The sequence below is a fragment of the Megalops cyprinoides genome, chromosome 11 (genome assembly GCF_013368585.1).
Source record: "Megalops cyprinoides isolate fMegCyp1 chromosome 11, fMegCyp1.pri, whole genome shotgun sequence".
Lineage (NCBI taxonomy): Eukaryota > Metazoa > Chordata > Actinopteri > Elopiformes > Megalopidae > Megalops > Megalops cyprinoides.
Window position 1 is genome coordinate 25,405,852 of NC_050593.1, and position 15,704 is coordinate 25,421,555.

Below are 15,704 nucleotides of genomic sequence, written 5' to 3' on the forward strand. Positions count from 1 at the left end.
TCTAATCAATTCTAACCCCATGGAAAGTGTTTATTTGAATGCATTCAAAACACACCAACTTATTTGCCCTTCCAAGACTGCTATATAAATGCTTAGTACATCTTTCACTGGGTTTTATTCTCTCATTTAACAGTTCAGTCCATCAGCAGTGGAATGTAAGGAATCTTACTCTACTGCAAAGGGGAATCTGTGTACATTACATTATGTTTGCATAGTAGACCAGCTTACATAGCTTTTTCCAAAGTTTTCCATTTATACAGCTGAATATTTACTGAGGCAATTCAGGTTAAGTATGTTGTCCAGGGGTACAACAGCAGTAGCCCTATGGGTTACGAGCCTTGCTTCTTACCACCACACCAGACTGCTGTGTTGACCACAATATCTCTAAATTCCATAGCTTGGCACATCATGTCTGTCTCTTCCAGAACAGATACATAATGTAGTCCCTGATGCTCAGCACTTACATGAAAGTGCCCTTGAAAAAAAACTGAATATAACTGGGATATACCAGTTAAACTCAAGAAATGCTATATTAACAGACTTAATTATTATTTATCATATGAACAAGACTTCAGTTAATTTATTACATGAGTAAGTATGTATTAGTATCTGCTGCACCTGTAATATTACCATGTATACATACAAAATCTGTTCTACAGAATATGTATGAGATCCACTGTTTGTAACAATACATTTTGATTTAAACAGAAAATGTATTCTTAATTTTTAAATTCCGTTTCCTATTTTGGTTTCTTTTCTTCCTGAGAGCATGAACTGCAGGAAATATGTCTCCAGTTACATAACCTAAGCTAAAACACAGTTGCTCTTGTTGCTAAGGATACAAACCTAAACTTCACACTGGAAATGGACTTTAGAATTCTGGTGTTCAGCACAAAAAATGTATTTCCTCTTAATCTTTCTTTAAGACCATAATATGAAACTTTATGAAATCTCTCCCACAGCTGAAGAGCATATTAAACTATTTAATAATAACAACAGGAAAACTAATATCCTCTGGACTTAAATTGTGCAATGTGGAAAAACATCATCTGAATTGTAAATGATGCAAAATACTGGAAATGACTCTACAGCATAATGTTGACTGTCCTTTTTCAGACATTACTAAGATTATATCAGACACTGTCTAATACCCTTTGAGTTACTGTGTTTCCATTATCTATATGACCAACTTATTCTATGCTTCACATTAAAAAGATTTTTTTTATAAACTTAAAAAGCTTGGGGAAGTAGTGTAATTCGACCAAAGATTTGTGAAAGAAAATGAAAATAAAATGAAAACATACCTTCGGGTCAGACAGCTCAGTACAAGACATGAGGGAGCAACTTGTTCTTTGAGAACAAGGTCAGAAGCTGCAGACACTGCAGTTACAGATGGTATTCAATGGGATACAGGAAAGACAGTTGCTAGACAAGTTAACTTAAATCATGACAAATTACATTACATTTTAGTTTACTTAGATTACATAAACCGTAGAATGCTGACAAACTGACAAAAGTATATATTGCACGTCCATATACGCAACACCAATACATAAATTACACTGTATACTTCAATCCACTTGAATTAAATGTATTAGGAGTGAGTGCAAATACATCAGACTTTTTTTTCCCCACTACAAAGAAAACAGTTGGCAAGTTTGTGGTACAAGTTTTATTGAGACATATTAAAACATTCAAGACCCTCTTACCGCAGTCACAGGACAAAGCAAACAGCATATGTGTTCATTACATGTTAGGCCGTGGCAAGAAATGCCTTGCAGGGGCAACAAAATAATGGAAGCCAGACATAGTTCAAGCCAGTACAGAAAGCATTGAGCCAAACAATAAACTTATGACCACATCTTCTCTTAACCTTTGTAAAGCCAAAATGTGTTTGAAATCCATTAAGTTTGTTTACCTTTTCACAGGAGGACAAGAAAAAAGGTGGGCATCTAAAGAGCCCCTAACAGGCAAGCCTTGGTCACTGCCTTTTGAATTCATGTATGTAAAGATATATTTCCCCTTTGTACTACATCCAGAGAGCGAGCTTTGAAAACAGATCACATTTACATACTTTTGGAGCACACTGGTAATGCTATAAAATGTAAACATTCATTTTTTTATAACTTCAAAATAAAATAGTCCATTTAGGATGGTTAGTATTTTTATTCTTTCTCGCAATCCTTTTGTTAACCACAACCCTTCAGAAGCATGTTTAAAAGTTGTAAATTCAGCACTGAGTGGATTTGTTAAACTTCTTCTAAACACTTCTCTGCATGGACAAAGAGTAGGAATACAGGTCATCACGGTAAGTACCTGTCAATCTGATGATATTATTAAGAAGTTTTTTTTTTCTTCCTTGGGTAAAACTCATTTTAGAACCCGTCACTCTGTTGGTAATAATAGCTGAATTCTAAAACAATTACTTGTTCCAGAAGGAGGGGAATCAAACCCATTAGATTCTGCTCTCAAGCACTGACCCTGGATTAAACTGATCTCTTTTCTTACAACGGCCGGGAGTGGGACAACCATTAGGTGAAATGATCCTGAATTGGTTGCTGGGGGGCAAACACCACCTGTTGCAGTCTAAAATGCAAATACTGTACTTTAGAGGTGTTTTTAGATGTCAGTGCCTGAGTTTGCAGCTGTCTTTCATACTGACTTAAGGGACTGAGATCTTTGGGGCATTAATTTCGGGCATAATTTTGGGGCATTAATAATCAGTGTCTGATAACAGCCATAACTCCCAACAGATGATTCCACTCAATACAACATTCCTCTCACATTCATCGATAACACATATTGAACACCGTTCATTTCCAGAACGGTATTCGGTCTAGTCCCCGTCACGGATGGAGCAGAGTATATGTTTTACCTCGAGTCACGTTTAGGTGTCATTATTACAGGCAGAGACAACGGACAGCTAGATTTGGAATTCCCCATATTGCTGCAGTGGTGACAGACACATGACAACATGCTGTGAGACACACACACAAGGGAGATCCACTCCAAGCTCCCTGACATTACACCCAAAAGTTATTTTTCCACACCCAGAGGACAATGCATTAAGACAAACTGGCATCGGCCACTGTGACAACTTTTCACAAAGTCAAAACAGCGATGTTTTCCAGCTAAGAGCACTGCACTCCGTTAAAGCTATGAGGAGGGTAGGACAGGACACAGCTACACAGTTTCCTGTGCTCGTAAGCAAGATCTAAGGTGAACAAAAAATGATCAGATGTGCAATTTTATGAGGCAGATTAATAGCAAAGTACAGGGCAGCTTATGAGTAGCGGATAGTATTAGTTTTAATGCAACTCGGATTTGCATGGACGAATCTACATAGACGAATAAGTTCTTTGTCTTTTAAAGAGTGCTCAGGTACATACTACAAATTTAGGACATTTGACAAAGAGGCAATGAGAGAGATGAGTCACACATAGAGCAGTTACCTTATTGAGAGGTGACCAAGTGTGTTAATCAAACCTGCTGGTCTGCATTGAAGAATCATCCAAACCCCCCTCTTCCTACCACCCCCCATCCTCCACCTCCTCCCCCACATACACACACACACACACACACACACACACACACACACACACACAAAGCATTTTTAACAATTCTTAGAGAACCACAACATTTGTTAAGTTGCTCAAGAAGAGTGGCTCCATAGGCCGCAGGCAGTGTAACAAACGTCGCCCCCATGTGGCCGAGCTCGAGGGTTTCACAGGTGTGTGTGTCCGGAGATGAGGCTGAGTTTACATGGTGAAGTGCCTTGTGTAGTCATACTCTATCGTTGGAATGACAGCTTGGACAAATTTCAAGAATATGAGAAGATACCTGTTAACTCCTGTTAAGAAAATAATTAACCAACCAAAAGAGCAATGAAAATAATTAATGAATAACAAATATGCACATACTTTGTCTGATGTTCCTTCAGATCACCATTGTATTCAATTAATGGCAACCGTAATGCAGAGCGGTGCACAAGCACATTACAAAAATGCTGTTGTTAACCACAGCTTGCTATCAGTTGAAACAAAATCTTCATATTCATTCATAGATCCGATAGGAAACGAAGACCATGCTACGTTGTTGGATAAAATGTGTGCATGCAGTTGGCTAGATTAATGCAATTGACTTTGCTATGAAAAAATGCTATGTTAATTAAAATATTTTCATTATCAATTAATCAATAATTGCCCTTCTCAGCCATCAACTAATCAAAGGTCAGAAACACATGTCATCTCCATCCCTAATCACTACACAGCTGAAAAATACAAACCACTCCTCCCAGTCATGTTCAACGGAGCTACTGATCAGAACTTCTTCCATTGTTAAGGCTGGGTACATACTGGCCTTCTGATTCAGTTTTGCAAAGATGCGTTTACAAACCTCGGCGTATTGGTGAAATACAGAAATACAAAGGATACATATGCACGCCGAGCTCACCACCGCCCTCCGCAACCGTTTCAATGATCTTTTTCATCACCTCAGCATGTCTGGGGCACAGGAGAGGAGATAGTGGATGAGAGAGGCTATTGGTGGATATGACCAGGCATGATAATGTGCCTGCTTCAGCTCGGTATGCCACTCACCTGCAGGGGTGTACAGAGCACATGGCTGGAGGGGGCAGGTGGGGGTGGTTTTCAATGGTGACTGTCTTCTTCACGTGGTCTTGGCTGATATCCTCGTACATGTGGTCTACAGTCAGGGGTTGCCGGTCCTGGAGGATACAGTATCCATGGTGACTGTTGCAAAGACTCAATGCGTAACTGCAACGCACAACTGTATTTTAAAAAAAGGGGATGTACCCATATGTCAGGCTTTCAAAGGCGCTGTGAATAGTCTGCTGAAAAACTAAGCCTCTGACAAAGTATTTGCATTGACATGCAAAGCACTCATAAAATGTATGATTAAGAGTTATAAATTTTACTCTGTACACGAGAGATGCAGCTAAATGCTACCAAACGCTAAGTGTATCATCTAAGAGCTTATAATTGATATTAAGATCCAATTACATGTGTATGTTAAATCAGATCAGAAAGATGGAGTATTTACAGTATTGTCAGAGCTCAAACTCAACTGCCTTTTTCAGTAATTCTATCACAGACACCACACCACAGCTGAGAAGAGACAGTATCTGCTATGACAACAGCAGAAAATGTTATGGGCTCATGTTCATTCAGCCACACCATTAGCAGTAAAGATACACTGGGGTGGCAGGATCTCAGACCTCCATACTGTATCCATTCTGGTTGATTCAGAATGAAAATTAAACTGTACAGAGGAGACAGCAGGCTGGTTTACTGCTATGGTCTGCCTGAATACATGACTATGCCTGTAGTGCTTCAGGTCATATCCTGTTCTATTAATGGACATTATGCAGTGATTGTACTTTGCATGGGATAGGGGACGAGACTACATGGGTTCATTAATAATATGAACACTTGTTTGGCTTTTTGACAGAAGCAGCGTGCGGGTACCTCATCGTATCCGAACAGCCAGAGCCGGGGAGTTTGGTAATACTTGTCGTATGTGATGTAGAGGTCATAGGTTCGAGTCTGCAGGATGGCATCTTCGCCAACAGCATCAGCTTTGGGTTTGTTTGCCTCCACCATTTTACTGGTGTCCAGAGTTGCCTGTGAGGAGACCAGAGACAGGTGAGTCCACTGCTCCTCAGGGGCCAAGACATAATGCAATGTATCATAATATACACTGTGGCATGCATTTGGAACAGTGCTATTGTGGAATTCTGAGCACATGCTACCTCATCTGTTTCCAACAGCCCGCTCTCCTCGTATTCTGCAATGATAAAACAAGGTACAGACATTTTCAATTGACCTCTGAAGCTTTTTCGTGCCGTTGAGAAGTACAAGCAGGCATCTGGATACTTCGGTCTGGCAATGAGACACACAAACACTTTTACAGAGGTACGCACATACCTTCCATGTCAGCTGCCTCTCCTTCGTCGTCATCATCATCGTCATTTCCACATGCACCTGAGTGCACATTCATGTTCATATTGTCCTTCAAACAAATGAACAAACATCAACAACCCAAGCATTTCACTGCCAACTTCCAACAAATTCCAAGGAATATCAAATAAATTTCATATCAAAATTTACTGATTATGTTACACCTACCTTGTTGTCCAGTGTGATTTCTCTCACTGCCTCTGTCACCCCTGATACACCTGGAAAAAATTCATTGACAAAAAAATTCAAGAAAAGCTCCAAATCTGTACTGAGCTATTGACATGAGCAACTGCAAATAAAGAATAATTTACTAATTATGCAAACAATGGTGTTTACATTAACAACGCCTGCAGTTGTACCAGTATGTCAGTGATAAATATAATATAATAAGCACAGGTATGAATGATTTTCTGAACAAAATAACAATGCTTACAGTACAGATTGATGGAAATCATAACGCATTATTCTGGCAAAACAAGAGGTTGTTGTTGTAGCCTTTTAACAGTTATTCTTCAACATGTAATCATGTGTAATTTCAAGCCAATAGGTCCAACAGTTCCCAAAGAGTTGAGGTGTAGGGCTTTTACGTAAAAATTTAAAAACTACAGAAAATCCAATATGCCAATCCTTATGGGTCCTTGTGGCAAAACCGTCACTCTCGAAAAGAAGAACCTGTAGTAAGACATGTGATATTGCCTTAATTTCTGAGAAAAGGAATTTCCACCAACTGTTTGCACCACCTAGTGTCTGAACAGCACCATGCAACAGGAATGGGGTATTACCATAAGCATCAGAATCAACTCGTCTGGCACATTTCCCTAGGCTTTCATAAAACCCAATTTTATAGTCATTTTTTTTAAAGTTGTGGAAAGAAGAAAAAAACTGAAAAATCTGAACAATAGTAAAAGGGTGTCCTTGCTCCTTTGATGCTTGGGCGCCTGATTATAACATTAACTTTGTGCATAAGGCGAGCGGCACGTAAGAACCCAGCAATAAGCCAGCAGTGTGGCCGGAAGCAGCTCACCTGAATTGTGGTAGGTGTCCACCCATCCCCCATCCCCATCGTCCTCCTCTATTATGGCCTCCATCTCATCAGAGTACTCCATCTGTTTACAGCGCTTGTAGCATGGGACTGCGAGTGACACGAGACCACCATCAGCTGCCTTGCACGTTTCACAATGATCTGCTGTCATTTCGTTGACTTTCAGTGAAAGCAAAGCTAAGGCGGTTCTGCTAGGAGGATGGAACAGTAGGAAAGCGTTTAGTTAGACATGCCAAGCATTTATGAGACGGCCTTGAAAGGACCACGTGTTTGCAGGCTGCTTGGCCCGTCTAACTGAGGGCTTTCCCTGGGCTTTATCTTCACCTCTGGCCTTTTTCCATATTCCACACATTTCCTACTCACCTTCACACCAATGTTAAAAACATATAAATGTCAAATGATGACAGCTAAACTAGGTGAGCTTTAGGTGGCATTCCATCACCACAGAATCACAGAATGGTAACCAAACACGCACACACGCGTGCGCGCGCGCACACACACACACACACACACACACACACAAACACAATGTCTCTCACCATTGCGCGTCAGTAAGAACTGCTTGTCTTTGGGTAAATAAGCCTTCACCTTCGCCTCCTCCCCTGATGCCCTGATGGAAACAGGCATGTTTCACATTCCCATCATGTGGCATGACAGAAAAAACTAAATGGAAGTGTGCTTGACATTTAACTTAATGTACACTAGACAAATGACAGAATGAACATTCTCATACAAAATTACAATAATCACTTGCTTTGAAGAAACCCTTATCCTAAGCCACTTACATTCACTTACTTCCTTTTGTATTTTTTTTTTTTTTTTTACAGACCTGGATATTTAAGGGGAATCTGCTTAAGGGCATATCATCAGTGACACACACAATGTTCAAACATGCCATTCACTTACCACTATAAAAACAGTATCTCCAGTGCATCCATTTTCAATAAAACAAAGCATTCAGTTGATTTTACCATTTACTAAAATTGGGATTTTCTGGGACAAGTTCCTTGGGAGATTGACTATACATTATATATGTAAAAACATACTCTGGTATTGACTTGAAACTATGCTACACCAAGGGTTTACACATTCTAAAATACTCACAAATCCTACCTTTAAAAATCCCACCTTTAGAGGCTCAGGGTGGAAGACACAGTTAAATCTTGTCTGTGAGACTATACCACTCCTCTCCCTTACTGGCATTTATGACAATCCCTTGACGTGTCACACTTTCTCTAGACATCTGCTGCAGGACTCAGTTCCCTGTGCAGAGTTTCACACATACGCATGTGAGCATTTGTGCAAGCACACACACTCAGAGACATTCTCACCATTTCCATGTGGGGCAGTGATGAACTAGATGATCTCCTGCTGCCACAAACTAGACAACAGAGACAGAAGTGAGATAAAAAATGGGAAGCCAAAGATTTATTCAGAACAGAGATAGCAATATGATAACATATAGCCTCTTCCAAATAGGACTAGAACTCCAGTGAATGAAAAGGATTTGCCATTATTCTGCATAGTGCATATATCATTTACATTTATTCATTTGGCAGATGCTTTTCGCCAAAGTGACTTACAAGTGAGGCAGGGTACAACACAAACGAAAGTCACAATATTATAAGTGCTGCATGACCAAGTTTCAATAGCTGGCCAGACAAGGTACTCAAGGCACAAGAATATCAATCTAAAATCTTGACCAGTTTTGCATGAATGACAATTGCAGCAATGTCACAAACATTTAAATGTGTCATAAATGACGAAATTGAATATGTTACTGTGAGTATGAAATCTGAATCTTCTGTATTAATGAAAAGGCGATTTCCTCACCTCTTCCGGTGTGATGACACCAGTTTCCTTAAACTTTGATTCCTGTGGCAAAAAAGAGGATTTTTTAAGCGACAGATGACTGATTTAAAAGTTATTGAGTAAAGACTAGGAAGAATTAATAAGTACTTTGTTGTAAGTGATATTTCGTTGATAAACATTTGATTAGTTGTCTAAAACATATAGTTCTTGATTACTGAGCAAGCACTTTGTAGGAGGGTTAAAGATTCCTTTCCTTATTGCTGTGAAACGTTACATTTCACACAAACCGAGAGGCAAAGGCGGTGACTAGAGAAGCACGGACATAAAGTACAGTTAAAGTCACGTTTTTGCACAATTTAAAGATGGCATTACTGAAAATCCGCCAGGTGACTGACAATTTAACTGATATAACGAAACATTGGGCAAAGGGGTATCAGACTCGTACTACGGAGACGGGTCTCCTCGAATACGTTCAAATAAATTTGCTTGCTCGCTACCAAAAGTGACAAAGTAGCTAGAAAGCAACAGGATTGTCTCTTGTTAATCATCTCTTCTATTCATTTAGAGAAACCGTTTCAGGAAATTGCTATCCATCAGCACTGCAGAACGTCACATGTAACCACGCAGCTAGGTAGCTGAACAAAGTCGATTCCTGTGCCTCGTATTTCTTCACCAAGTAGCAAGCTAGCCTAAAAAGAGTTAACTGGCACCGCTAGGTAGCTAGTTAGCTAAGCCATTTTAAGGATAACATCGCCAAACAGTTGGGTCTTGACGGTTTCATCTAACTAGCCAGCTACCTAGCTATCTGGCAAATAAAATGGCTATTTTCCTCCCCACATTCATATAGCGAGCTAGTTTGCTGTAAAGTCAGCTAGCTTTACGGTTTACCTTCAGTACTGGTGTCAGAAACTCGGCCACTCCAAGAGCAGTGCCTTTCACAGAATTTATTACGTTCTGCATGTTGCTGTTCCACTCGTGGTCTCTCCTTAGACAGGCGTGAACCGTCAACCTTCTGGACAGACGCAATTTTCAAGGAAATTTTACACTTTCGCAAAAGCGGAGACTGTTTACTGATTTCACCAGCGCTGGGCTGGACCACATGACCTCTATCATCTGACAGTCACTTCCGCAGCTAACTTCTCGCGATACGCTGCGGTGTGTTGACGTGAGCAATAACAAACAAAGCAACACGAGTTAAAGCGATTCAGTTGCAGATTTACCCGGAAGCACCAGCCTACATTAATTGTATTGTTTCGTCTTCCACTGAGGCCGCTTTTAATGAAACTGAATTAATCTTTGTATCTAAATAATACTAATGTGATGCTTGCCTAATATTTGACCAAAATCTTTTATCAATACAATAATTAGTAAACTATAACAGACTTAACTGTTGTGCTCATCAAATCAGATTTTGTTATGTAGTTTAATAATAATACGTTTAATTTAATTTAAAATGTAACGTTGATATGAAGTGTGTGCCATACGTATCGCCGTATTTGTGACGTAATTAAATTATAACTGCGCATGTGGGCTGACAACCAACCCCGAAGAAGGAAGTGGACTTAGGCATGAGAAGTAACGCGTAACGCCAGGCAGAGGGACAGGTAAATAATAATAACACACTTTTTGCAATTGGAGGCTGAAATAATGCCTTATCATGTGCGTTTGGTTGAACTACACACGACAATGTGTGACGTTATTGTTTGAAGCGTATCCGTGTTGGAAGGCTTGTTCTACTTGATTTACAAGTCGCCACGGTTCCTGGCTAACGTAATGATGTTAGCCAGCCAGGTAACCAACGTTATTCGCAAGGGTCAAAAATCACCTGTCTGCCGGTGTTACTACACGTAGGTCTGGCCAACAGCTAATTTTAGGTATAACAGGTTATGCATGCCAGCTATTGCGTTCTTATTTAAATGAGTTCCTGTTGTGAGTGGCTAGCTGCACAGCTGGTTAATGATCAGTTTGTGACATTTACTTTTTAAAATTTTCTGTTATTATTTTGTTTCATGACATGCATCTATAGCTATTTAACTGACATCGGTTGTACCGTTCCTTGATGTGCCCTCAGTTTCTGGCAAACCTCCATGTGATGTAATTTTGGTTCCCAAATAGACACCTGAAACACATTTCTGTTTTTCCCTGTAAGTTAACTTACGTTTTAATAACCGATTGTAATCATATGTTTCAGGGCTATGTTCAAAAATCGAGTAAAATGTCTATTTTATAATTCTAAATGGTCCCTGCCAGTTACGGTTTCTCACCACATGTTGAGCATAAACATTTAAGTAATTGCGTATTTATAATCATTTGAGTAATCATTTGTGTTCCCACTTGTGCATAGTCAAGTAGTCATTTATGCATGAAGAGTGGAGCTAATCATGGAGAATTATAATTTAAGTCAAAATTTATGACAATACAAGTGAAGTTAGTATCAGTTTGTAATTTAATTAAGATTCAAGTGTCTGTGTTACAGTGCTGTTAGAGTATTAGTACAATTCAGGTTTGTTTATTCTCTTTAACTAAGGTGCACCATTGATGATTACATACTGCAAATGATCGTGTTGTGCTTCTTGGACAAAGTTGTTTGCTTCTCTTTTCCCCTTGTTTTCTGACCCCGTGCCATAGCAACAATTTAAGCAAATCAAATCTGCCCCGTCCTGTTTTCTCGTCAGGGCTTTGCTTTTCTTGTGTTTTGATTTGCGGACACACAAGTTAGTCATTGTTATGTGCAGTAAGGGTTCTAAGAAAAGCATTGGAGCGGATTGTGAGGATGCCCGTGTCTCTGCGCAGAGCTTGTGCCTTGCAGTGAGCCCGCCGTGCGGTAAACGGCCCCGGTCCGCAGCGATGGGCTGCCGCTGCTGCCCACACGCCCGGCTGTGTTCGCGCTCCTCCACCTACACCCTCGCGCTCGGCCTCGGGTTTGTCACCCTGGGGACCAGCCGCATCCTCCTCCTCAAGTTTTCGGCCAACGCAGGTACGCATTCTGCAGCGCTGTTACATAACGGTTACATTTTTTTTAGACATTGGTTGGAGGACTTAAGGGTAATTTCCCAGAAAATATTACCAGCTGTTATTATTTAGTGTGGATGTATCAGTGGACCTAAATGTTCAAGTTTTCTGGGGAAAAATACAGGAATTTGACAAAAAACCCAGAAAAAGGGTGCTGAATTGAACGGCCTAGCTAATATGTATTTATTCTCTGTATTTGCAGAAAACAAATATGACTACCTTCCTGCCTCAGTTAACCTGTGTGCAGAGGCCATTAAACTGGTTTTCTGTCTGGTGATGTCTCTGAGAGTCATGATTCAGGGTAAGCCCTCACTTACTTAGTAAATATTCCGCTCTGCTTCAAGGCTTGCATTTTGTGCTTTTGATTTCTTTAGAGAAACAACATTACCTCAGATAACTAAGTTGAAAATAGATGTGTCTGTATGCTAATAACACAAATTATTCATTGTGTCTATCTCATACACTTTCCCTAAACTCACCATGTGACTTTAGACTGGTTTTTCTTGTTTTCAGAGGGTCGCTCATACAAAGAATGGGGCTGCTCCTCTTGTGCTGCCTTTCTCAGCTACATGAAGTGGTCTGTTCCTGCCTTCCTCTACTTCCTCGACAACCTGATCATCTTCTCGGTGTTGTCCTACCTTCAGCCTGTAAGTCGTCAGATGTTCTGTCCACATTGAGCGAGTGAATTGATTAGAATCCCCTTCCATCCGTCATCCTCTTTTCCTTTTGTTTTTCACTCAGGCTATGGCAGTGTTGTTTTCAAATTTTGTCATTCTGACCACGGCCTTACTGTTCAGGATCGTGCTGAAGTAAGTGTTACTGTGGTGACAGATATGGACTCAGTTTTCCTGATGATCACTCCCTTCCTCTCACTTATGGCGTGGAATGTTGTGTCCTACAGGAGACGCTTGTCCTCAGTCCAGTGGGCATCCCTAGTGATCCTCTTCCTGTCAATCGTCGCCCTGACAACGGGCACAGGTGGGAGCCAGCATGTCACTGCGGTGCACGGCTTCCACCTCAGCCATCTCTCCACCCCCACCAACAGCTGCCTGCGCTATACCCAGCTGGAGGCGGAGCATCTGGGCCAGGGGAACTCATCTAGCTGGGGCGAGGCCCTGCCTGGGGCGCCCTGGAGCAAGGAGCTTCTCCACACCCTCAACGGCCTGGGCCTGGGACACGTCCTGCTCATCCTACAGTGCTTCATCTCTTCCATGGCCAACATCTACAATGAGAAGATCCTAAAGGAGGGGGACCAGCTGACCGAGAGCATCTTCATCCAGAACAGCAAGCTGTATGTCTTTGGCCTGGTCTTTAACGGGCTGACCCTGGCCTTACACCCCCGGTCCCGCGCCCTTGCTGCGCACTGTGGCCTGCTCTACGGCCACAACGTCTACTCCGTGGCCCTCATCTTCGTCACCGCCGCCCTGGGCCTATCGGTGGCCTTCATCCTCAAGTTCCGTGACAACATGTTCCACGTGCTGACGGGGCAGATCACCACCGTCCTCGTCACGTCCTTCTCCCTCTTCCTGTTCGACTTCCGGCCCTCGCTGGACTTCTTCCTGCAGGCTCCTGTGGTACTGCTGGCCATCTTTATCTACAACGCCAGCCGGGCAAAGGACCCAGAATACGCCCTGCAGCGAGAGAAACTGCGGGTCATCAACGGGGAGGTGTCCGAGAGATCGCGAGGGGTGAGAGACGCCATCTGCCTGATTCTCCATACAGACAGTTCACTATCAAAGCAGTCCAGGTTCTCCCATCTGTGATAATTTGATTTGTAAAAAGGAGGAAAGGAGCCCGATTTCCTGCATTAAAATGAAATTGACATGAGCTGTGACCAACCTGAGTTCATTAAGTGATTTAGATGAATGCATTATAAATGGGAGTAATGGGGACCGAAGTTCAGCTGTGCAAAGGTTTCTAAGGAGGCTTTGTTCGGCCTTTTGCTTCCGTTGTAGTTGCCACGGATGCCCTGCAGAGGGAGACGCAGTATCTGTTATTGAGTGGATTTTACACTGAGATTTAACAGCAATACTGTTCAGTGGCCTGTCTCATCATGTAATATCTAAAAACACTCTCACATAGTTAAACATTTCACTTCCCACATGCTACTGTTTATCCCAGCGTGACAAGCTGTGTACCAGGTTTGTCTAAATCTAGTTTCTCGCGGACATTAAATTAGACTATTTGCATTTTAAAGTTGAAACATGTAGCTAGCACGAGTGTTTGTTAGGCCCAGTATAAAGATCAGGTTGTACGTTTGTCCTTATAAATTAAGCAGTTCTTGGCAGTGCATCTACAGCGTGTTATCAGGCTTGAAATGGAATCATGCACGACTAACAATCCATTTTGATTTCATTTTGAAGTAGCCTTTTTTTTTTTCAAATGCTGTGTAGTTTCGGCATGCTAGATACAGTGACTATCTAAGTCCATTTTTAATTTTGCTATCTCGTGTCTTAGGATGGGGAAGAGCTGGAGAGGCTGACGAAGCCCAACACAGACAGTGAGTCGGAGGAGGATTCTCTCTAACGCTCGGGACCAGGAAGTGCAGAGGAACACTTTCTTTGCACCGGTCTGTGACTGCACTGAGAATATATGATATCACTTTTCATTGTGTTAAATGAACTGTCTTATGTGCCTGCTTATGTATGAAAAGCTGTATGAAAATCCATTGTGTTCAAGCAGTGAAAAGTCCGAAATATGCCGATTTTGGAAAACACTACAGCGGTGACTTGGCAGCATATGAGAGAACGTGGTTTGTGGTGCTGTTTGAGTGAGGCTTAACCATACAGCCAAAATGTGCAGCCGTGAATATAGGAGGCACACACACACCATATTCATAGAATACATACTCTTAGAGGAGAAAGCATGGTTTAACTAATTTGACACAAAGTGCAATCAGCGTTTTTTTGTGCAGTTTTTTCAACCCATGGTTTCTTAATGGGACAATGATGATACTACTCGGTTGCTCTTACATTACTCTTTTATTTACATAACAGGGATTTGCTCTGCAAAAAGTCAGCTGTGCTTTTTTCACCTTAAGGAAATGTTGGGATATTTGCATTAGATGTTGCATATCACCAGATGAATGTATTGCCTGTGGACCCCCTGATATCCATGGTTTTGGCCAGAGTGCTTTGTACTGACTGCAGCAATTAAATGGAATCAAAGAATGCAGTGAAGTGCCAAACATTAATAACACATTGCTCCCCATGTGTTTGGGTCTCAGAACCTGGCCGTAGGGTTTAAACTCTATTCTGCTAAGCACAAAACACAAGGTTTTGATTAGTTAGATGAGTGTAATGGGCGTTTGTTTTAAGGAAAGGGTGGAATAGTTTGAAAATTTTGGATTTATGTTTTTGAAAATAAATAAGTTGCCTTCATGTAGAACATTGGAGCTGCCAGATTCTAGAAGTATTACATTATTGCGCAGCAATATATTTTGTCCTACCATGTACAGTTTTATCTCCGTTTATATGCTGTTTATTGTACTGCAGTGTCTTGTAAGAGTATTTACAGTAAGCTGTGCTAACTGTGGGCTGATAAATTTACTGAAATATACATGACATTTGAACATGAATCTGATGACCTCTCCATATCATTCCATGTACTGGAAATGTGTAGTTTTTGTTTGAGTTGTCAGGAAACTTGAATTTCAAACATTCATATTGCTGAATGAACTTCATCAATATTAAAGATATGAGAAATGCCTTGTTTTTCAGTGGTTACTGATGTTTAGAGTTTTATGTCAAAACCTACATTTTAGCCAAATAAAGGGTTTTATGTTTATCCCATGTTTTGTCAAGGGTCATTGTGTTAGTAATCGAAATTGGTGAGTATGTCTAAAGAGAAAGCACCAAATA

The 15,704-nt window shown here is 41.0% G+C and overlaps 2 protein-coding genes across 2 annotated transcripts; one reads left to right on the plus strand and one right to left on the minus strand.

Moving 5' to 3' along the window:
* Positions 1–1,665: 1,665 nt before the first annotated feature.
* Positions 1,666–9,944, minus strand: atg3 (autophagy related 3). The gene is made up of 12 exons (XM_036541379.1): positions 9,721–9,944; positions 8,854–8,895; positions 8,352–8,401; positions 7,560–7,630; positions 7,003–7,110; positions 6,147–6,196; positions 5,946–6,030; positions 5,771–5,805; positions 5,487–5,642; positions 4,599–4,726; positions 4,434–4,502; positions 1,666–3,840 (listed from the first exon to the last, which is right to left on the minus strand). Exons 1-12 carry the CDS (start codon positions 9,790–9,792, stop codon positions 3,759–3,761), a joined length of 948 nt encoding a protein of 315 aa, XP_036397272.1. The 5' UTR covers positions 9,793–9,944; the 3' UTR covers positions 1,666–3,758.
* A 427-nt stretch (positions 9,945–10,371) lies between these two features.
* On the plus strand, positions 10,372–15,421 carry slc35a5 (solute carrier family 35 member A5). The gene is made up of 7 exons (XM_036540880.1): positions 10,372–10,436; positions 11,626–11,809; positions 12,047–12,145; positions 12,358–12,491; positions 12,586–12,653; positions 12,746–13,532; positions 14,302–15,421. Exons 2-7 carry the CDS (start codon positions 11,680–11,682, stop codon positions 14,368–14,370), a joined length of 1,287 nt encoding a protein of 428 aa, XP_036396773.1. The 5' UTR covers positions 10,372–10,436; positions 11,626–11,679; the 3' UTR covers positions 14,371–15,421.
* Positions 15,422–15,704: the final 283 nt, after the last annotated feature.